Source organism: Carcharhinus amblyrhynchos, chromosome 2, assembly GCF_965287045.1.
Source record: "Carcharhinus amblyrhynchos chromosome 2, sCarAmb.v2.hapA, whole genome shotgun sequence".
In the NCBI taxonomy this organism is placed as follows: domain Eukaryota; kingdom Metazoa; phylum Chordata; class Chondrichthyes; order Carcharhiniformes; family Carcharhinidae; genus Carcharhinus; species Carcharhinus amblyrhynchos.
This window is the reverse complement of record NC_137325.1, coordinates 97,674,988-97,690,514: the sequence shown is the minus strand read 5'-3', so window position 1 is coordinate 97,690,514 and position 15,527 is coordinate 97,674,988. Positions and strand designations below refer to the sequence as shown.

The following is a 15,527-nucleotide window of genomic DNA, read 5'->3' as shown; positions in this document are numbered from 1 at the left end:
GGTTTGTCGTGTATTTGCCTCTGTGTCTTGTGGTGCAGTGCTATAAGGATCTTGTCTGTGAGCCAGAAGATGTGGGTTCAAGTCTCACTTTGGGACTTCAATATTAGAAAGAATAACAATAAATGACTGGCGGTGCTTTTAAAACAGTCCTTCCTCCTTCAGGTATTACTGACATTCAAAAATACGACATCGACAAAACAACTTACCTGAATTAATACCTATAATTCAATTCTGCACACCTAATAGCTACCAAATAATAAAAATATGGATCATAAATAGCTTCTTCCAATGTTGTAGTTTCCTCCAAAATATTAACTTTTACCTCCTGTAAAAGTAACATATCTAGTCTGGAAATAGAAAATGCTGAAAAAACACCATGGAATGGTTCTGTCATGGTCAGGTGGTAGTTAGAATCCCGCACCATGTGAACAAACTGACCTGGCTGTGATTTGGGGGACAGACTTGCCAGGAAAACCTCTCCCTTACCCTCTGCATGGGCAACATGTTGGGCACGGAAGGCCCTGGGAATTCACTGCGGGTGAAAATTGTGATGCCAGCAGAAAATCTCACGTAGCTGATTTAAATATGAATCTGGTGGTGAGATGTCACTCTGAATACCCCACCCCTCCCTGGTGATGTAACGATGTTTCCACTCTTTCAGTCTATTTTAATAACTTTACATGCTCTTACAGGGTGTTCTTGCCATATGCCACCACCCCCTGCTCCCCCCTCCAAAAACAAAGAACTTTATAAAATGGGGCATAGAGTATAAAAATTGGCGTCTGATGTTACAGCTGTATGGAACATTGGTTAGGCCACATTTGGAATACTGTGTCCAATTCTGGTCACCACACTACCAGAAGGACGTGGAGGCTTTAGAGAGAGTGCAGACAAGGTTTAACAGGATGTTGCCTGGTATGGAGGTCTTAGCTATGAGGAGAGATTGGGTAAACTGGGTTTTTTCTCCCTGGAAAGATGGAGAATGAGGGGAAACCTAATAGAGCTGTATAAAATTTATGTAGGGCATAGACAGGGTGAATAGTGGGAAGCTTTTTCCCAGGTCGGAGGTGACGATCACGAGGGGTCACAGGTTCAAGGTGAAGGGGACGAGGTTTAGCTCAGATATCAGAGGGACGTATTTTACACAGAGTGGTGGAGGCCTGGAATGCGCTGCCAAGCACGGTGGTGGAGGCGGACACGCTGGGATCATTTAAGACTTATCTGGATAGCCACATGAGCAGACTGGGAATGGAGGGATACAAACGAATGGTCTAGTTGGACCAATGAGCAGCGCAGGCTTGGAGGGCCGAAGGGCCTGTTTCCTGTGCTGTATTGTTCTTTGATCTTTGTTCCTCCCCACCCCCCACCAACTATCGATTATAGCAGCTCCTTGACGACGTTTACATTCAGTATTTAAAAATGTGAAGCAGTTGAGGGGAATCCGTCAGTAGCACAAAGCTAATTATAGCCCCTGGGGAGAGAGAGACATGCCTGGGCAGTACCCTGGCACTACCAGGGGCCTGTGGGCTCCCTATCCATGGGGATTTGAGGGGTGGGTAGTATTACTTCCTGTGCTGATCGGGCATGCTTTAAAAATGGCACCCAGATCTCTGTGGAACCAATTGTGTGACTCTATCAAGCCCTGGCCCACCAGTATCACGGTGAAAACCAGGCACCTGGATTTTCTGCACAGAGTGTCAGAGAATCTGGAGAGAAAATTCATAGAATCCCTACAGTACAGAAGGAGGCTATTTGACCACAACCCCACACAGGCCCTATTCCCATAACCCCTCATATTTACCCTGCTAATCCCCCTGACACTAAGGTTATTTTAGCGTGGCCAATCAACCTAACCCATATGCCTTTGGACTGTGGGACGAAACCAGAGCACCCAGAGGAAACCCACACAGACACAGAATGTGTAAACTGCACACAGATAGTGACCCAAGGCCAGAATTGAACCCGGGTCCCTGGCAAGTGAGGCAGCAGTACTAACCACTGAGCCACCGTTCTGGTATACTGCTGGAGAGCTGCACATCCGTTTTCTCACCTCAGTCAGCACTCTGTGCACAGAGTTTAGAATTCCTTCTGTTAACTCTGTTTCTCACTCCACAGATGCTGATGGACCTCCTGAGTTGTCCACCGTTTTCTGTTTCTATAAATACAAGCTCAGTTTGTGGCTTTGTGGGCGGGATTTACTGAGCAACCTGCTCACGATTTCATGGCATTGAGGGGTGGCCCGCCATTTCCAGCAGCAGAGTCTTCCGGTTCTGCTGTTGCCAATTGGGTTTCCCACTTAATGCATCCTTGCCGCAGTGAAGCCTGTGCTGGAGATGTGCTGTTGGTGAGACTGGAAAATCCTGCCGGCGTAAAGAGCCAGAGAGTTCCAGCCTCGCTTTATTTGCTCAGAGTTTGGATTTGAAAACAATTGGGAACTTCACGTGTTTCACAGAAATAAAAACGTCCTCCGTAAATGCTCATTTAATTCACTTGCGAGTATCTTGGGAAAAGAACTCCAAAAATGTTTGGAAGGGGGCAAAAATGCACAAATGATTTTAAGGTTGAAGCAATTACTGAAAGTATATTTTTTTATAATTAGTAATATAATTGTATTCCAATTACCAAAATAAAATGTGTTATTTTAACCTTTCTATTCATACTGAAGGCTTTAATAAGATTTTTATCTGAGAAAAATCCAAGCCCAGGAAATAAGATTATAAGCACAGCTAGCCAATGAGATGATCTGATCATATAAATACCAAATCTACCACTTTGGGAAAATGTCATTTAGTGACATTTCAAGTCAATAAAACTGGTGATCCCAGTTATAAATAAACATACCTGAAATATTTGTATTTATCAATATCATACAGGACTGGTTAGTTCACTTGTTTAGATGGCTGGCACACAGAATATCTGTCCAGGTTCAATTCCCGTTATGGCTGAGGTAGATTTGAGACCTGCTTCCTTGCTCTGTCCTGAGAATGAAGAGTACTGGTAAACCACCATTAACAAAAATTGCGGAGAAAATAGTTCAGGATGAAACATCAGCAGACAATGAGCCACGGACTTGCCTTCAGGCAGAGCACACACCAATTAGTGAAGGCAATTTACTGTTAAATTATCCTTTGCTTGTGTTTTTATTTCATTTGGAAAAAGTTACGAAAATACTCATTCTCAAATAATAAAGAAGAGAAAGTCAATAGGAATGGGCACATCTCCCCGCAGTGTTAAGGGGAAGCAGTGGGTCAGTGGGATTGTCACAACACTAGTAATCCAGAGACCTAGGGTAGGTTCACCATGGTAGGATTTAAACTGAACAGAACTTTTGGAATTAAAAGCCTAAAGACCATGGGGGGTGATCTTACAAAAAATATTCTAAGTCTAGGACAAGCGTGGAAACAAGAGTTTCATCGCTGCTGTTGGGTCATAACCCTCGAATCCCCTTCCTAACAACACTTCAGGTGTACTTAGACCTCAGGGATTGCAGCAGTTCAAGAAGGCCTTTAACCATCACCTTCTGAAAGAAAATTAGGGAAGGGCATTAAACGCTGACCTAGCTCACGATGCCCACTTCCTGTAAATGAATTTTAAAAATGCATTCACCAAGAGTAACCACCCCTGATCCATGTGGGCTTTCCAAGGTTGAAGGAGGTTCCTTACTTTGAATGCCAATGTTGAGTAACTCTGGAATTTGGAGCGCATCCTATGCCTGCCAGAGATGTCACATGTTATATTACGTCATGTCAGGAGTGGAGGTAGTGACGGTCTCCCCTTAGAAAGAACTGTCTCTGTCACTATAAAAATATTGAAAGATTTTACTGACCTGAAACATTTATTTTGGTGGGAGACATCTAAATGACAACCACCATTTGGCAAATAGGTGATGTGACCTATGTGACCATTGCTACTGATGGTGGGAGTGTCAAAAATGGGAATTCCCACCCCGATCTCCCTTTTCTGCTGGAAATATTTCCATCTCTGGCAAGGTTCTGTAGAATTCCCAAAATAACGCTTGGAACAGCCACATCTGTGTCTCAGCCTAGTTTCCAGCCCTTTAAATGTATTCCGATTGAAGTTATTGCAGGGGTGTGCCAAAAGGATTGCAATTTTTCTTCTGTCATGATATCATCACTCAAAAGTGTCACTTGCAAGATGATAGAAGGCATGTTCACAGATAGAGGAAAGGATTGGTAACATTTAAGCAGACCAAGTTTGGACTTTACAGTTTCAGTTTACTGAATCTCGGCTTCATCAAATTAATGTTACCGTCGCTGTTGGTTTTCTGGAACAGTAATTCATTCCAAACCACAGCATTTTTACAATGTTGAGTTGAAATTAGTAATGATGTTTAAGATGATCTGTTCTTAACATCATTATGGCAAAAATAATATGGTGCATTCTTTCTGTAATTGAATCCAGACTGCTAATTTAACCCAAATGTAGTTTGCTTTACTGTTAGAAACTATGGAGATTTTGGGTTGGATCCATGACATAAAATCTTTTTTTGCAATTCTCACCCACTCTTTAAGTTACAAAGCCAATGCGCAGACTGGGCCAGGCAAGCCTGAATCCATCTCCTTACTTGCTCCAAAAACCAAATTCAAATTTAATCCAATTCCTGATCCCACAAGAGACAAGTTGTGAAGAAAAGGCATTGCACCCATCTTGGGCTTGATCTGACACTTGATTTTAGCCAAAAGGTTGAAATCCACGACCTAAATCTTTTCATTTTGCAAAAACCTCCTTTATTTGGATTAATCTGAAAGACACATTACCAAATATTTCAGGTTGTGAGAACAGTGAAGTGCAAAGATTTTTACATTTTCCCCAGAAATCAAGTTGCGCTTTGAGGTGCTTCAGTTCAATAGTGAGAACATTGCACATATTTCAGGATTTTTCAAGAGTAAAGTTCTTTACAAACTATACACACTGATTATATAGCAATCTGCAGTGCTTCAGTTAAAATTATGTTAGGATTGAGCGCTAGTCTGAGGGGTTTTACCCAGTTACCAGTCCCACAGTTGAAAGGCCTTACATAGTGGCCTTTTCCCATCATTTCTCCTGCAGGATAGTCTCCTTTAAAAGATATCAGTCGAGTGCAAAACTCAGCTGCCTCCACTGAAGTCTACACACCACATGAATCGGTGAATTTCTCTTCCCCTGCTGATTATTTGCAGTGGAACTGTCCGGGACATTTTCATTGACATAGTAGGTTCTGTTTCTTAACTAGACCTCCAGAAGATTTACTTGATGCAAACGACCCCCAGACCTCATTCCTTGATGCAGCTGAGAGCAAAACGGAAACTCTAACTGATTTTCAGTTGTTTTGAGATAAATGGGATAGCTAAGAGAGAGGTAAGGTAGGCTGCTAACTCATTATCATCTTGACTTTATCACACTATCACAGAAAGTCAAAATCTAGCCGCCAATGTTTTTATCCTGTCCATTTTTTCAGATGCAACTACTGCAATGTAACCCCAGTAAGGAGTCTCAGAACACCAGGTTAAAGTCCAACCAGCTTATTTGATAGTAATCCCACAAGCTTTTGGAAACGCTGTTCCTTCGTCAGATGTGTGGAAGGTTCTGATCAGAGAAGGGCATATAAAGACACACACAGTTTACTGAAAACTGATTAGAATGCAAGTCTTTACAGCTAACCTGCTATTCAAGTCTTAAAGATGAAGACAATGTGAGAGGAGATAGCATTAGCATAGGTTAAAGAGATGTATATTGTCTCCAGACAGGACAGTAAGTGAGATTTTGCAAGCCCAGGCAAGTTGTGGGGGTAACAGATAGTGTGACGTGAACCCAAGATCCTGGTTGAGGCTGTCCTCGTGTGCGGAACTTAGCTTTCAGTCTCTACTCAGCAACTCTGCGCTGTCGTGTGTCGTGAAGGCCGCCTTGGAGGGCACTTACCCGAAGATCAGAGGCCGAATGCCCGTCTGTCACGTCTACATCATGACTACGCAATGTAACCCTCCAGGGGAAGTCTAACAAGATGAGGAGTCAAATTCAAGTCTCATTAGGAGTCCAATGGTTGATGATTGCAGACATTCAATAAGAAAGAATTGGATGAGAAGGTGTCCAATATGTAATTTACACTTGAGTTTGAACTCTAGTCTGTCTACAATGGGCAGAGTCGAAGAATATTTCAAAGCCTGTTCAAGCAACATAGGAATGAGAGTTTCCTGTTACTTATAATTAAAATGGAAATTTCTATAACTGTTGGTCTGGAGGCTCACCCCAGACTAATATCATGTTTTTCAGAGTAAAGGGCAAAGGTTAAGTAAATTTTACAGGTTGTCAGAAGCCCCGCACTTCAAACTTTTTGCAATCTGAGTAATTATTTAAAACTTTCAAATTACGTACTTCTACTCAAGTAGCATCCTCAGCACTTATACTTTCTGGTGCTAACTTTTGCATTATATAAAAGCATTTCTTCATTTTCTGATTAAATTTCAAGATTATTTATTAGTGTCACAAGTAGGCTTCCATTAATACTGCAATGAAGTTACTGTGAAAATCCCCTAGTCACCACACTCTGGTGTTTCTTTCGGTACTCTGAGGGAGAATTTAGACTGTGGGAGGAAACTGAAACACCTGGAGGAAACCCACGCAGAGATAGGGAGAACGTGCCGAGTCCACACAGACAGTGACCTAAGCCAGGAATCTAGACTTAAGCCGGGAATCAAAACCAGGTCCCTGGTGCTGTGAAGCAGCAATGATAACCACTACCACTGTGCTGCCCTTTAATTTAAAATTTTATTTGTTTGGTGTGAGGATGGTTCTTGGCCCCATGACCAGGGAAATTCATTATGACTCAGGGCGACTAAAGAAAGAATTTGCATTTATATAGCATGTTTTGCATCATCAGAACTTCCCAAATTACATCATGAACAATGGGTCACTTCTCAACTGCAGCCAATTTACAACAGAGCAAGATCCTACAAACAGCAATGTGATAAAAGGCCAGTTAATTTCTGTATTTGATGCTGAGTAATTAATGGCTGGAAGCAACAGGAGAGCTTTCAGCTACTGTTTGAACATAGAACATAGAACATTACAGACAGTACAAGCCCTTCGGCCCTCGATGTTGTGCCAACCAGTGGAACCAATCTAATGACCCTCTAACCTAAACTATTCCAACATTATCTATATGCCTATCCAATGACCATTTGAACGCCCTTAAAGTTGGCGAGTCCACAACTGCTGCAGGCAGGGCATTCCATACCCTTACTACCCTCTGAGTAAAGAACCTACTTCTGACATCCGCCCTATAATTACCACCCCTCAATTTAAAGCTATGTCCCCTCATGTTAGCCATCACCATCCGAGGAAAAAGGCTCTCACTGTCCACCCTATCTAATCCTCTGATCATCTTGTATGCATCAATTAGGTCACCTCTTAACCTTCTTCTAACGAAAACAACCTCAAGTCCCTCAGCCTTTCCTCATAAGACCTTCCCACCATACCAGGCAACTCTCTGGTAAACCTCCTCTGCACCCTTTTCAATGCTTCCACATCTTTCTTATAATGCGGCGACCAGAACTGTACGCATTAGTCCAAGTGCGGCCGCACCAGAGTTTTGTACAGTTGCAACATGATCCCATAGCTCCGAAACTCAATCCCTCTACCAATAAAAGCTAACACACCGTGAACCTTATTAACAACCTTATCAACCTGGGTGCCAACTCTCAGGGATCTATGTACATGTACACCGAGATCTCTCTGCTCATCAACACTACCAAGAGTCCTTCCATTAGCCCAATACTCTGTAATCCTGTTACTCTCCTTCCTCTTCACCAGAGATTCAACTTCCTTAGTAAACCATAAGATCATGAAATTCTTCTGTCCTCTGGAAAAAGCAGCGGTCGCTTTGGTCCAAAAGATGAGTTGGTTAGGTGCATTGGCCTTGCTAAATTCTACCTCAGAGTACCCGAAGAGGCACCGGAGTGTGGTGACTAGGGGATTTTCACAGTAACTTCATTGCAGTGTTAATGTAAGCCAACTTGTGACACTAATAAATAAACTTTAACTTTAAACTTTAATGTGCCATTAAAAAGATTATAGTTCTGCCAATGGGCAGAATCTTGTTGAAGTGTCGAGGGTCTAATCTGCCAGCAAGAGACCCATGCTGCCTCTTTTCAGGAAGGCCTCCTGAACCACAAACCAGTCAGGCAGTGGCAGGCCTTCCCCTGAAACCAAAACCCTGGGAATGGGAGCCTTGCCTACCAAGAGCTGCAGGGCTGGCCAATCAGAGACCAGCACCTTTGAACTGTGCTCAGCAACTTCACTGGGAGGCCGTGGCTGGAACCATGAAGGACAGTGACCAAGGACTAGGGAGCAGCCCCAACCACAGGAAGGTAATTGGGTTCCTTATTGCAGGCTGAGGGTCCACAGGGAGATGGATGTGAGGGAGGCGGGTGGTTGACAGAAAGGCCAGGGTGTTGGCCATTTCCTGATGCTTGATTTCTTGATCAGTTACTGAATGCCTTTGATTGAGGGTGATCCTCCACATCTCCATGAGGTGGCAGGCTGCTATGCGTGCCTCTTGGCAACAGGTCCACACACCACAAGGCTCTTAAGTGGTCATTAAATGGCCACTTAAGGTCCTCAACTGGTGGCAGGTTGGAAAAGCTTATCGTTAGGCCTTTCTGACCAGAACTTAATTCTTACAGACATGAGATGGCGACAGGTGCAGGTATGTTACTGTCCTGTCTCATTACACATCCTGCTGCCTCCAGGCTCCCCACCGGCGAGAGCAGAAGATTCCAACCAATGTGGCTCTCCTTCAACATTGCACAGAAGTGTCAGCTTAGAATGTGCAATCAAATTGAGGAATAAGACTTGAAGCTGAAGTCTTCAAATGCATAGGCAAGAGTGCCAGCACTGAGGCAAGCGGATATCTGGTCAAACATAGGCCAGGTTTTATTGGACAAAAAAAAACACACATCAGGATCATTGCCTGGAGTTAATAGAAAATAATGGGAATGATAATTGTAACTTAAACAAGTTCATCCAAAATAAAAAGCCCGGACATACTCATCAATATGATATGATATATTTTATTAGTGTCACAAATAGGTTTACATTAATACTTCAATGAAGTTACTGTGAAAATCCCCAGTCGCCACACTCTGGCACCTGTTTGTTAATACCGTGGGAGAATTCAGCACGGCCAATGCACCTAACCAGCACATCTTCCAGACTGCGGGAGGAAATCCATGCAGACACAGGTAGTGGACTCCCACAGAAGCAGAGTTAACATATTCCAACAGACGGAAGACAGGAATGTAAGAGTTTTTAAGGGGAAGGGGGAAAGAAAAACAACAGGTTAGCTCTGTGATAGGGTGAGAACCTATCTTGTGTTAATTAACATGAGATTTCATGATGCAAAGACAAGGAGGTATGTTTAGATCATCCATCTAAATACAAGATAAAGGAATAAAGAAAGAAACAAACCAGAACAAAAAACATAACTCCCACATAGAACCAGATGGAGGCAGGGGTTATGATCCAAAATTATTCAACTCAAAGTTGAGTCCAGTGTGCCAAGGCGAAAGATAAGATGCAGTCCCTTGAGCTTGCGTTGAACTTTATCAGAACACTGTAACAGGCCTTGGACAGAAAGGTCAGTGTTGGAGTAGGGTGGAGAATTAAAATGACAAGCGACAGGAAGCTCAGGGTCATGCTTGCAAATTGAATGGAGGTATTTCGCAAAGCAGTCACCCAGTCCATGTTTGCCCTTCACAATGTAGAGGTCACAGCATTAACATCAAATGCAACACATATATAAAAAATTGAAAGAAAGATAAGTGAATCACTATTCCACTTGGAAGGAGTATTTGGATTTATGTACTCATTGGATTGCTGCATATCTAATTTATTGCAGAGCACGCAGAGAGACTCGACTTCTAAATCCAAACAGTTCATTTACAGAAATTTAAAACCTCTCAGAGCTTGCAGGATTTTGTAAATACATATGTAAGACATGAGTTTGTACACACAGATCTCATATCTCAGCCAGATCCTTTCTGAAACATTTAGTGGTTTTAACTCTCTAGCCCTACCCTCAGGCTTTAACAATCAAACACAGCTACATTGATTAGTGAACAGGCCAACACAGTCAAATACAGATCAACTACCATTGAATACTATTCCCATTATTGTCTTGGATGATGAAAAGGGAGGAGGCAATAGGACAAGTGTTACATCTCCTGTGTTTGCATGGTAAGGCGCCCTGAAGCAGGTGGGGGTTGGGGGCTGTTTCAGATACATGGTAGGCCATTGATGAGACTGAGATGAGCTTCACTGAGAGTGTGGTGAACCTGTGGAATTCTCTACCACAGAAGGCTGTGGAGGGCAAGTCACTGAATATATATTTGAAAAGAATAGATAGATTTCTAGACTCTAAAGGTATGAAGGGGGTGGGAACAGCACGGAGGTATGGTTTTGAGATACAGGATCAGCCATGATCATATTGAATGGTGGAACACATTCAAAGAGCCAAATGGCCTAATCATGCTCTTGCTTTCTATGTTGGGTGGGAACCCTTCATTGAGGAAAAATTGCTGCTGTGGAAGATTGCAACATCAGAACAAATGTGATGGAGATTGAGAAACTGGGAGAATGGAATGGAAGTGACAATTGGTAACATGCAAGTGAAACCAGCAGAATATCATTGAGGTGGCACAGTGGTTAGCACTGCTGCCTCACAGTGCCAGCAACCCGGGTTCGATTCCCGGCTTGTGTCACTGTCTGTGTGGAGTTTGCACATTCTCCCTGTGTCTGTATGGGTTTCCTCCGGGTGCTCTAAATATCTCCCACAATCCAAAGATGTGCAGGTTAGGTGAATTGGCCATGCTAAATTCTCCCTCAGTGCACCCAAACAGGCGCTGGTGTGTGGCGACCAGGGGATTTTCGCAGTACCTTCATTGCAGTGTGAATGTAAGCCTATTTGTGACTAATAAATAAACTTTGTTTTATAGTGCTGCCCCTGGACTCTTTAGGCACATGTGCTGCACCTAGTTCAGGCTTCACTCCTGCCACAATCCAATTTCTAAGCTATGATGTACACAAAAAGTGTATTACCTATTTTTGGCATTGAGTATATTTTTTGCCCTTTGCCAATATTAACAGAAGAAAGTATACAAGTATGGATTGAATTTCTTCACATTTAAAATGACAGAGTGGAACACATACCTCATTATGCAGTCTGACCCCAACTTTTAACATTATTAAAAACTAACTGGTTTTGACTGTGAACTTCTTACGGCAAGTCTTTCATATACTATAAAGAATATTGTGATATAAATAGGAAGAATAATGAAACATTGAGTTTTACATTGACCCTTTTATTGTTAAAATACCAGTTAGATACCATCTTTAGTCTGGGGTGAGCTGGCAGAATTGAATTACACTGCTGCTGTCTGATGAGACAGGATAAATAAGGTGGGGCGATTCTTCCAAAAAAACTCTAAGTGCCAAATTCATGTGAAATCTGGAGTGAATCACGCTGATTTTTCAGCGGGAATTTCAAAATGAATCTCCTTCTGTGGATTGCAGTGCCCACTAGCCTGAATCAGCTCAATCACTGGCCAGCCTCGTGACCTCACAACACTGGCTTTCCAGCTCCCCACGGCCCTATCACTGACCCCCTGACTATATTCAGGCCCAGCCACGACACCCCCCCCCACCCGATCCCACCCCCCCTCCGCCGTCATGACCCCGACCCCCCCACAGTGCTAAACTACCCCCCCGCCACCGCAGTCCCTGCCTCCCTCTACACACACTCCCCCCAACCCCCCATCTCCACTAAGCCCACCCTGATCGCTGGCCTCCCTCCTTCCCCTACCAGTCACAACTGCAGAGTGGCAAGTGGCAGAGGGAGCCCTCACCCCCACTGATTGCCCCACCTCCACCAGGCCCTGCTCCCTTGGCATTGCCTCAGGCATAGTAGGCAGTGCCAAGGTACCCACTGGGCATTGGTATTTTGCCCCTTTTACAGTGCCGGGGGCCCAGGCTGGCACTGCCAAAGTGCCAGCATCCAGGGGGCACCCTCCCCCTGCCCAATCCTCTGGGGGCCCCAGTTGCTCCCCTTCACTCCAGTGGGGTTGGGCTGCTAGCTTCCCAAAAGTGGTGACCTACTGTAAACCCCATTGGAATGAACCACTCCTGGCGGGGGAGGGGAGAGGCTAGTGTTCCCAGACACTTCAGTGCCAAGCCTGCTAATCATATTTAAGTTATATTAAAATCCTTCTTATGTATACCTAATGCAGATTTGCTCCTATTTCTGGCAAGGAGCTGATGGTATCAGGAATCTAGTGCTGGGAGAAGCACTCGGGGTCGGATGCCCAGCACGGATTGTGCTAATCTGGTCCCACTGAAGTCTCTTGGCTCATTGCACTCATTGCAATGGGATGGAAGAATCGCTCTCCCCACTTCTATTCCTATTATCTCAAAAATAAAACTGATAAGCTCCTTGATTAGCACTAAACATTTAAAAAGATGAATCAAGCTGGAAATTTAAAATAATGATTTCACTGTGCTTGCAATTATAATCCAGTTGAAGTAGACCCAAAGCAGTGTGAAGTTATTTCCCCAAAGTGTAATTGCATCGTTTACCAGAAATCAGCACAGTATTAATGACAATACAATTTTTGCTTGAGGTTGATGCAGAAACCGCATTGCTCCACTGCAAAAATGACAACGTAACTGAACTATCACATATTAAATTCAGCAGCCTTGGAAGGTTTATATTGTAATGGTGTTCTAATTCACAACATGTTAAGTAGTAGTTTACTGCTTGGTATCTCCTTATTTCTCCACAAAACTTTACCAATAAATCACTGTGAATGTAGAATTACCCAAGCCCAGTTGGAATTAAAATACAAGTTCACTTGGTGTCTATAAGGCTGAAAATCCACAAATCTGCCAGCTCACTTCCTCTGTAAATCTGGTGCATGTTTCCAGCTTTATGGTCGGGATTCTATTGGGGCTGGCAAAAGATGGAATCACAAGCTTTTGGAGCACTGCTCCTTCATCAGGTGACTCACAAGACTGGAATCTTCCTCAGCACATATGATAATAAGTTGGGAGTCCCAGATTAACTCATGGTCAGTGTCTGACATTACATCAGTATAGTGATGATTTTGAATTCAGGTTTGTGGTTCATTTCCATTTGGGTTTCTGCTCAGAGAGCCTGTCTTGTAGTTCCTAATACGATCTGAAGATTCTCATGTATGCTGTCATGTATGTATTCATGTATGTATGTATTCTCATGTACGCTCATTATTATTAGTTAAATTAGCAACAGTGTTGCTGTCCGCAAAAAAAAACCCCATGCCAGGCACCTCCAGCTCTTGCTGGAGGCCGGCCCTGCTAGATGCAGATTTGAGGTTACTATTAGATCAGCCATGATCTTATTAAGTGGTAGAACAGGCTTAAGGGGTTGAATGGCCTCCTGCTGCACCTTGTTCATATATTCATATGTACATATGCCTTGGTGTGACATTTAATGAGTGGTCTGTCACTCCTAATATCAGTAATCAGGCTCTGAAAACCTTGTATAACAGCAGACGGCATCCCGCCTCCCAGAATCTGGATACCATTGTGGACCAAGTGCACTGGCTCTAGGCGCCAGCGCTCATGTAAGTAGCCCATGGTGAGAGGTATAAGGTGACTCTCTCCCTGTTCTTTCCTTGTACTCTGTGTGAAAATGTCTACCTCAGCTCAGTGCCCCCTCATGATGTCCCACCACAAGAATTATTTCAACAATCTTCCTTTAAAGGCAGTCCGGCATTAAATGGTTAGCTATTTAGAAGCATAGTAATTTAAGCTTTATCATTATGGAAAGCACCAGATGGGAAGGGGGAAAGAAAACTTCTTACAGGATATGAGAACCAAATGTTGACTTTAAGTATATCCTGCATGTTGTAATCTTGACATTCCTTACTGCCCACAACACCTTGGGGTAATTTTATTATGTGCCTAAAGCTAATGTTAAAGAGCATAGAAGTTGCTTTGCAAACACCGGGAGACAGATGAGACTGTTCAGGAGGAAACGACCACCGGATAGAAAATCATCAGTTGACTTATGCAAGTGAATTCCAGGGAATTCCAGGTTAACTGAGCACATAACATAGCTGCAAATGACTGTCAAATGTACCTGCACAATGTTGCCAATATGTGGCTGTCCGATAATGGAATCATTGTGTAGAAACAATGCTCTATACTGTTTGCTCCAAGTTTTGAAGGCAATGTTGAATTTGCTAGATAGCAAGTATCAAGAAGAGTTTATTTTGGAGCAAAAGCATTTAGTCATTGTCCTAATTTTTCACTTTGTAAGATTGTAAATGGACGTGGAGTTTTGAAGAAGCCCTGCTTTCTCTTGGCTGGGAGATTGGGACTGTTGGCTGAATGACTGATTCTCAGTGGGGGAGCAAATGTGATCATGAAGGAGTTAAAGGAAAACTAGAAGCAGAAAAGCTAGTGAAAAATAATTTCCATATTTTAGGTGATTTTTTTAAAATCAGTAATCCAATTTAACATTACTGGAACAACTGGAGTATTTTAATAGCATTTATAGGTATTTGATTTGATTTATGATTCAATCTCTGTCTGAAAAAGAAGGTATTAAATGAAAATAGTTGTAACTGTTTGTCCAGTAGTCCAATCATCTGAATAAAAAATTCCCAGGAAAATATGTGCACATTTCCTCCATAACAGCACTGTAGGTGTACCAACACCATATGGACTGCAGCAGTTCAAGAAGACAGCTCACCACCACCTTCTGAAGGACAATTATGGATGGGCAAAAAATGTTTGTCTAACCCGCGATGCCCACATCATATGAATGAATAAACAAAAAGCATACCTATATAACAATCCTGTAATATCAACTTGTTTGTTGGATTTTCACCAATTTATGCATTGTTGCGAAAGAGTTTTTGTAGAGAACAACATGGGCTGAAATCCTCCTGTCTCATGTGCCCCACTATTTGCAGCAGGGGGACTGGAGAATCCCAGCTGAGGGTGAGGTCGGAGCATTGTTTAACTGGGTGGTCAATCACAAGTCCAGATGTTCCAACATAATCTGCTTCAGTCAAGTAAATGCCTGTTTGAAGAGTGATTTGTTTGTGATTATGAGGGAGAAAATAATGTGCCTTAGGGTCGGGGAAGAAACAAAATAAATTAAAACTGATGTCTTAAATTGAATGTTACTAAGAGCATCTTTGAGGATCACCATAACCCATTATTTTTCTCTAATCTTCTCAGCTCTGAAGAGAATAATGCCAAGAGTGAACCATGCAGCCTTGAAGTGGAATTGAGTTTGCTGTCCAACCAACTTCCTAAATCAAAGGGGCTAGAAGAATTTCTTCAAAAAGTAAGAGTTTAATTCATTTTTTCCCCTCTTCTTAAGAAAATTAGTTTGTATTCATGGACCAAAAAATGGTTTTGAATTTACTTATTTGCAGTCTTACAAACTGTGAGCTAAGTAAATTCCCTAGAACACAATAGACAGG

At 42.8% G+C, this 15,527-nt stretch overlaps 1 protein-coding gene across 1 annotated transcript in view; it reads left to right on the top strand.

The window, feature by feature from the left end:
• LOC145361306 (raftlin-like) overlaps positions 1-15,527 on the top strand; it is a 110,972-nt gene that overhangs the window by 42,103 nt on the left and 53,342 nt on the right. Inside the window, exon 4 of the mRNA XM_080216962.1 lies at positions 15,280-15,388. Within this exon, the coding sequence (XP_080073088.1) occupies positions 15,280-15,388 (109 nt within the window). The remainder of the gene's footprint in view (positions 1-15,279; positions 15,389-15,527) is intronic.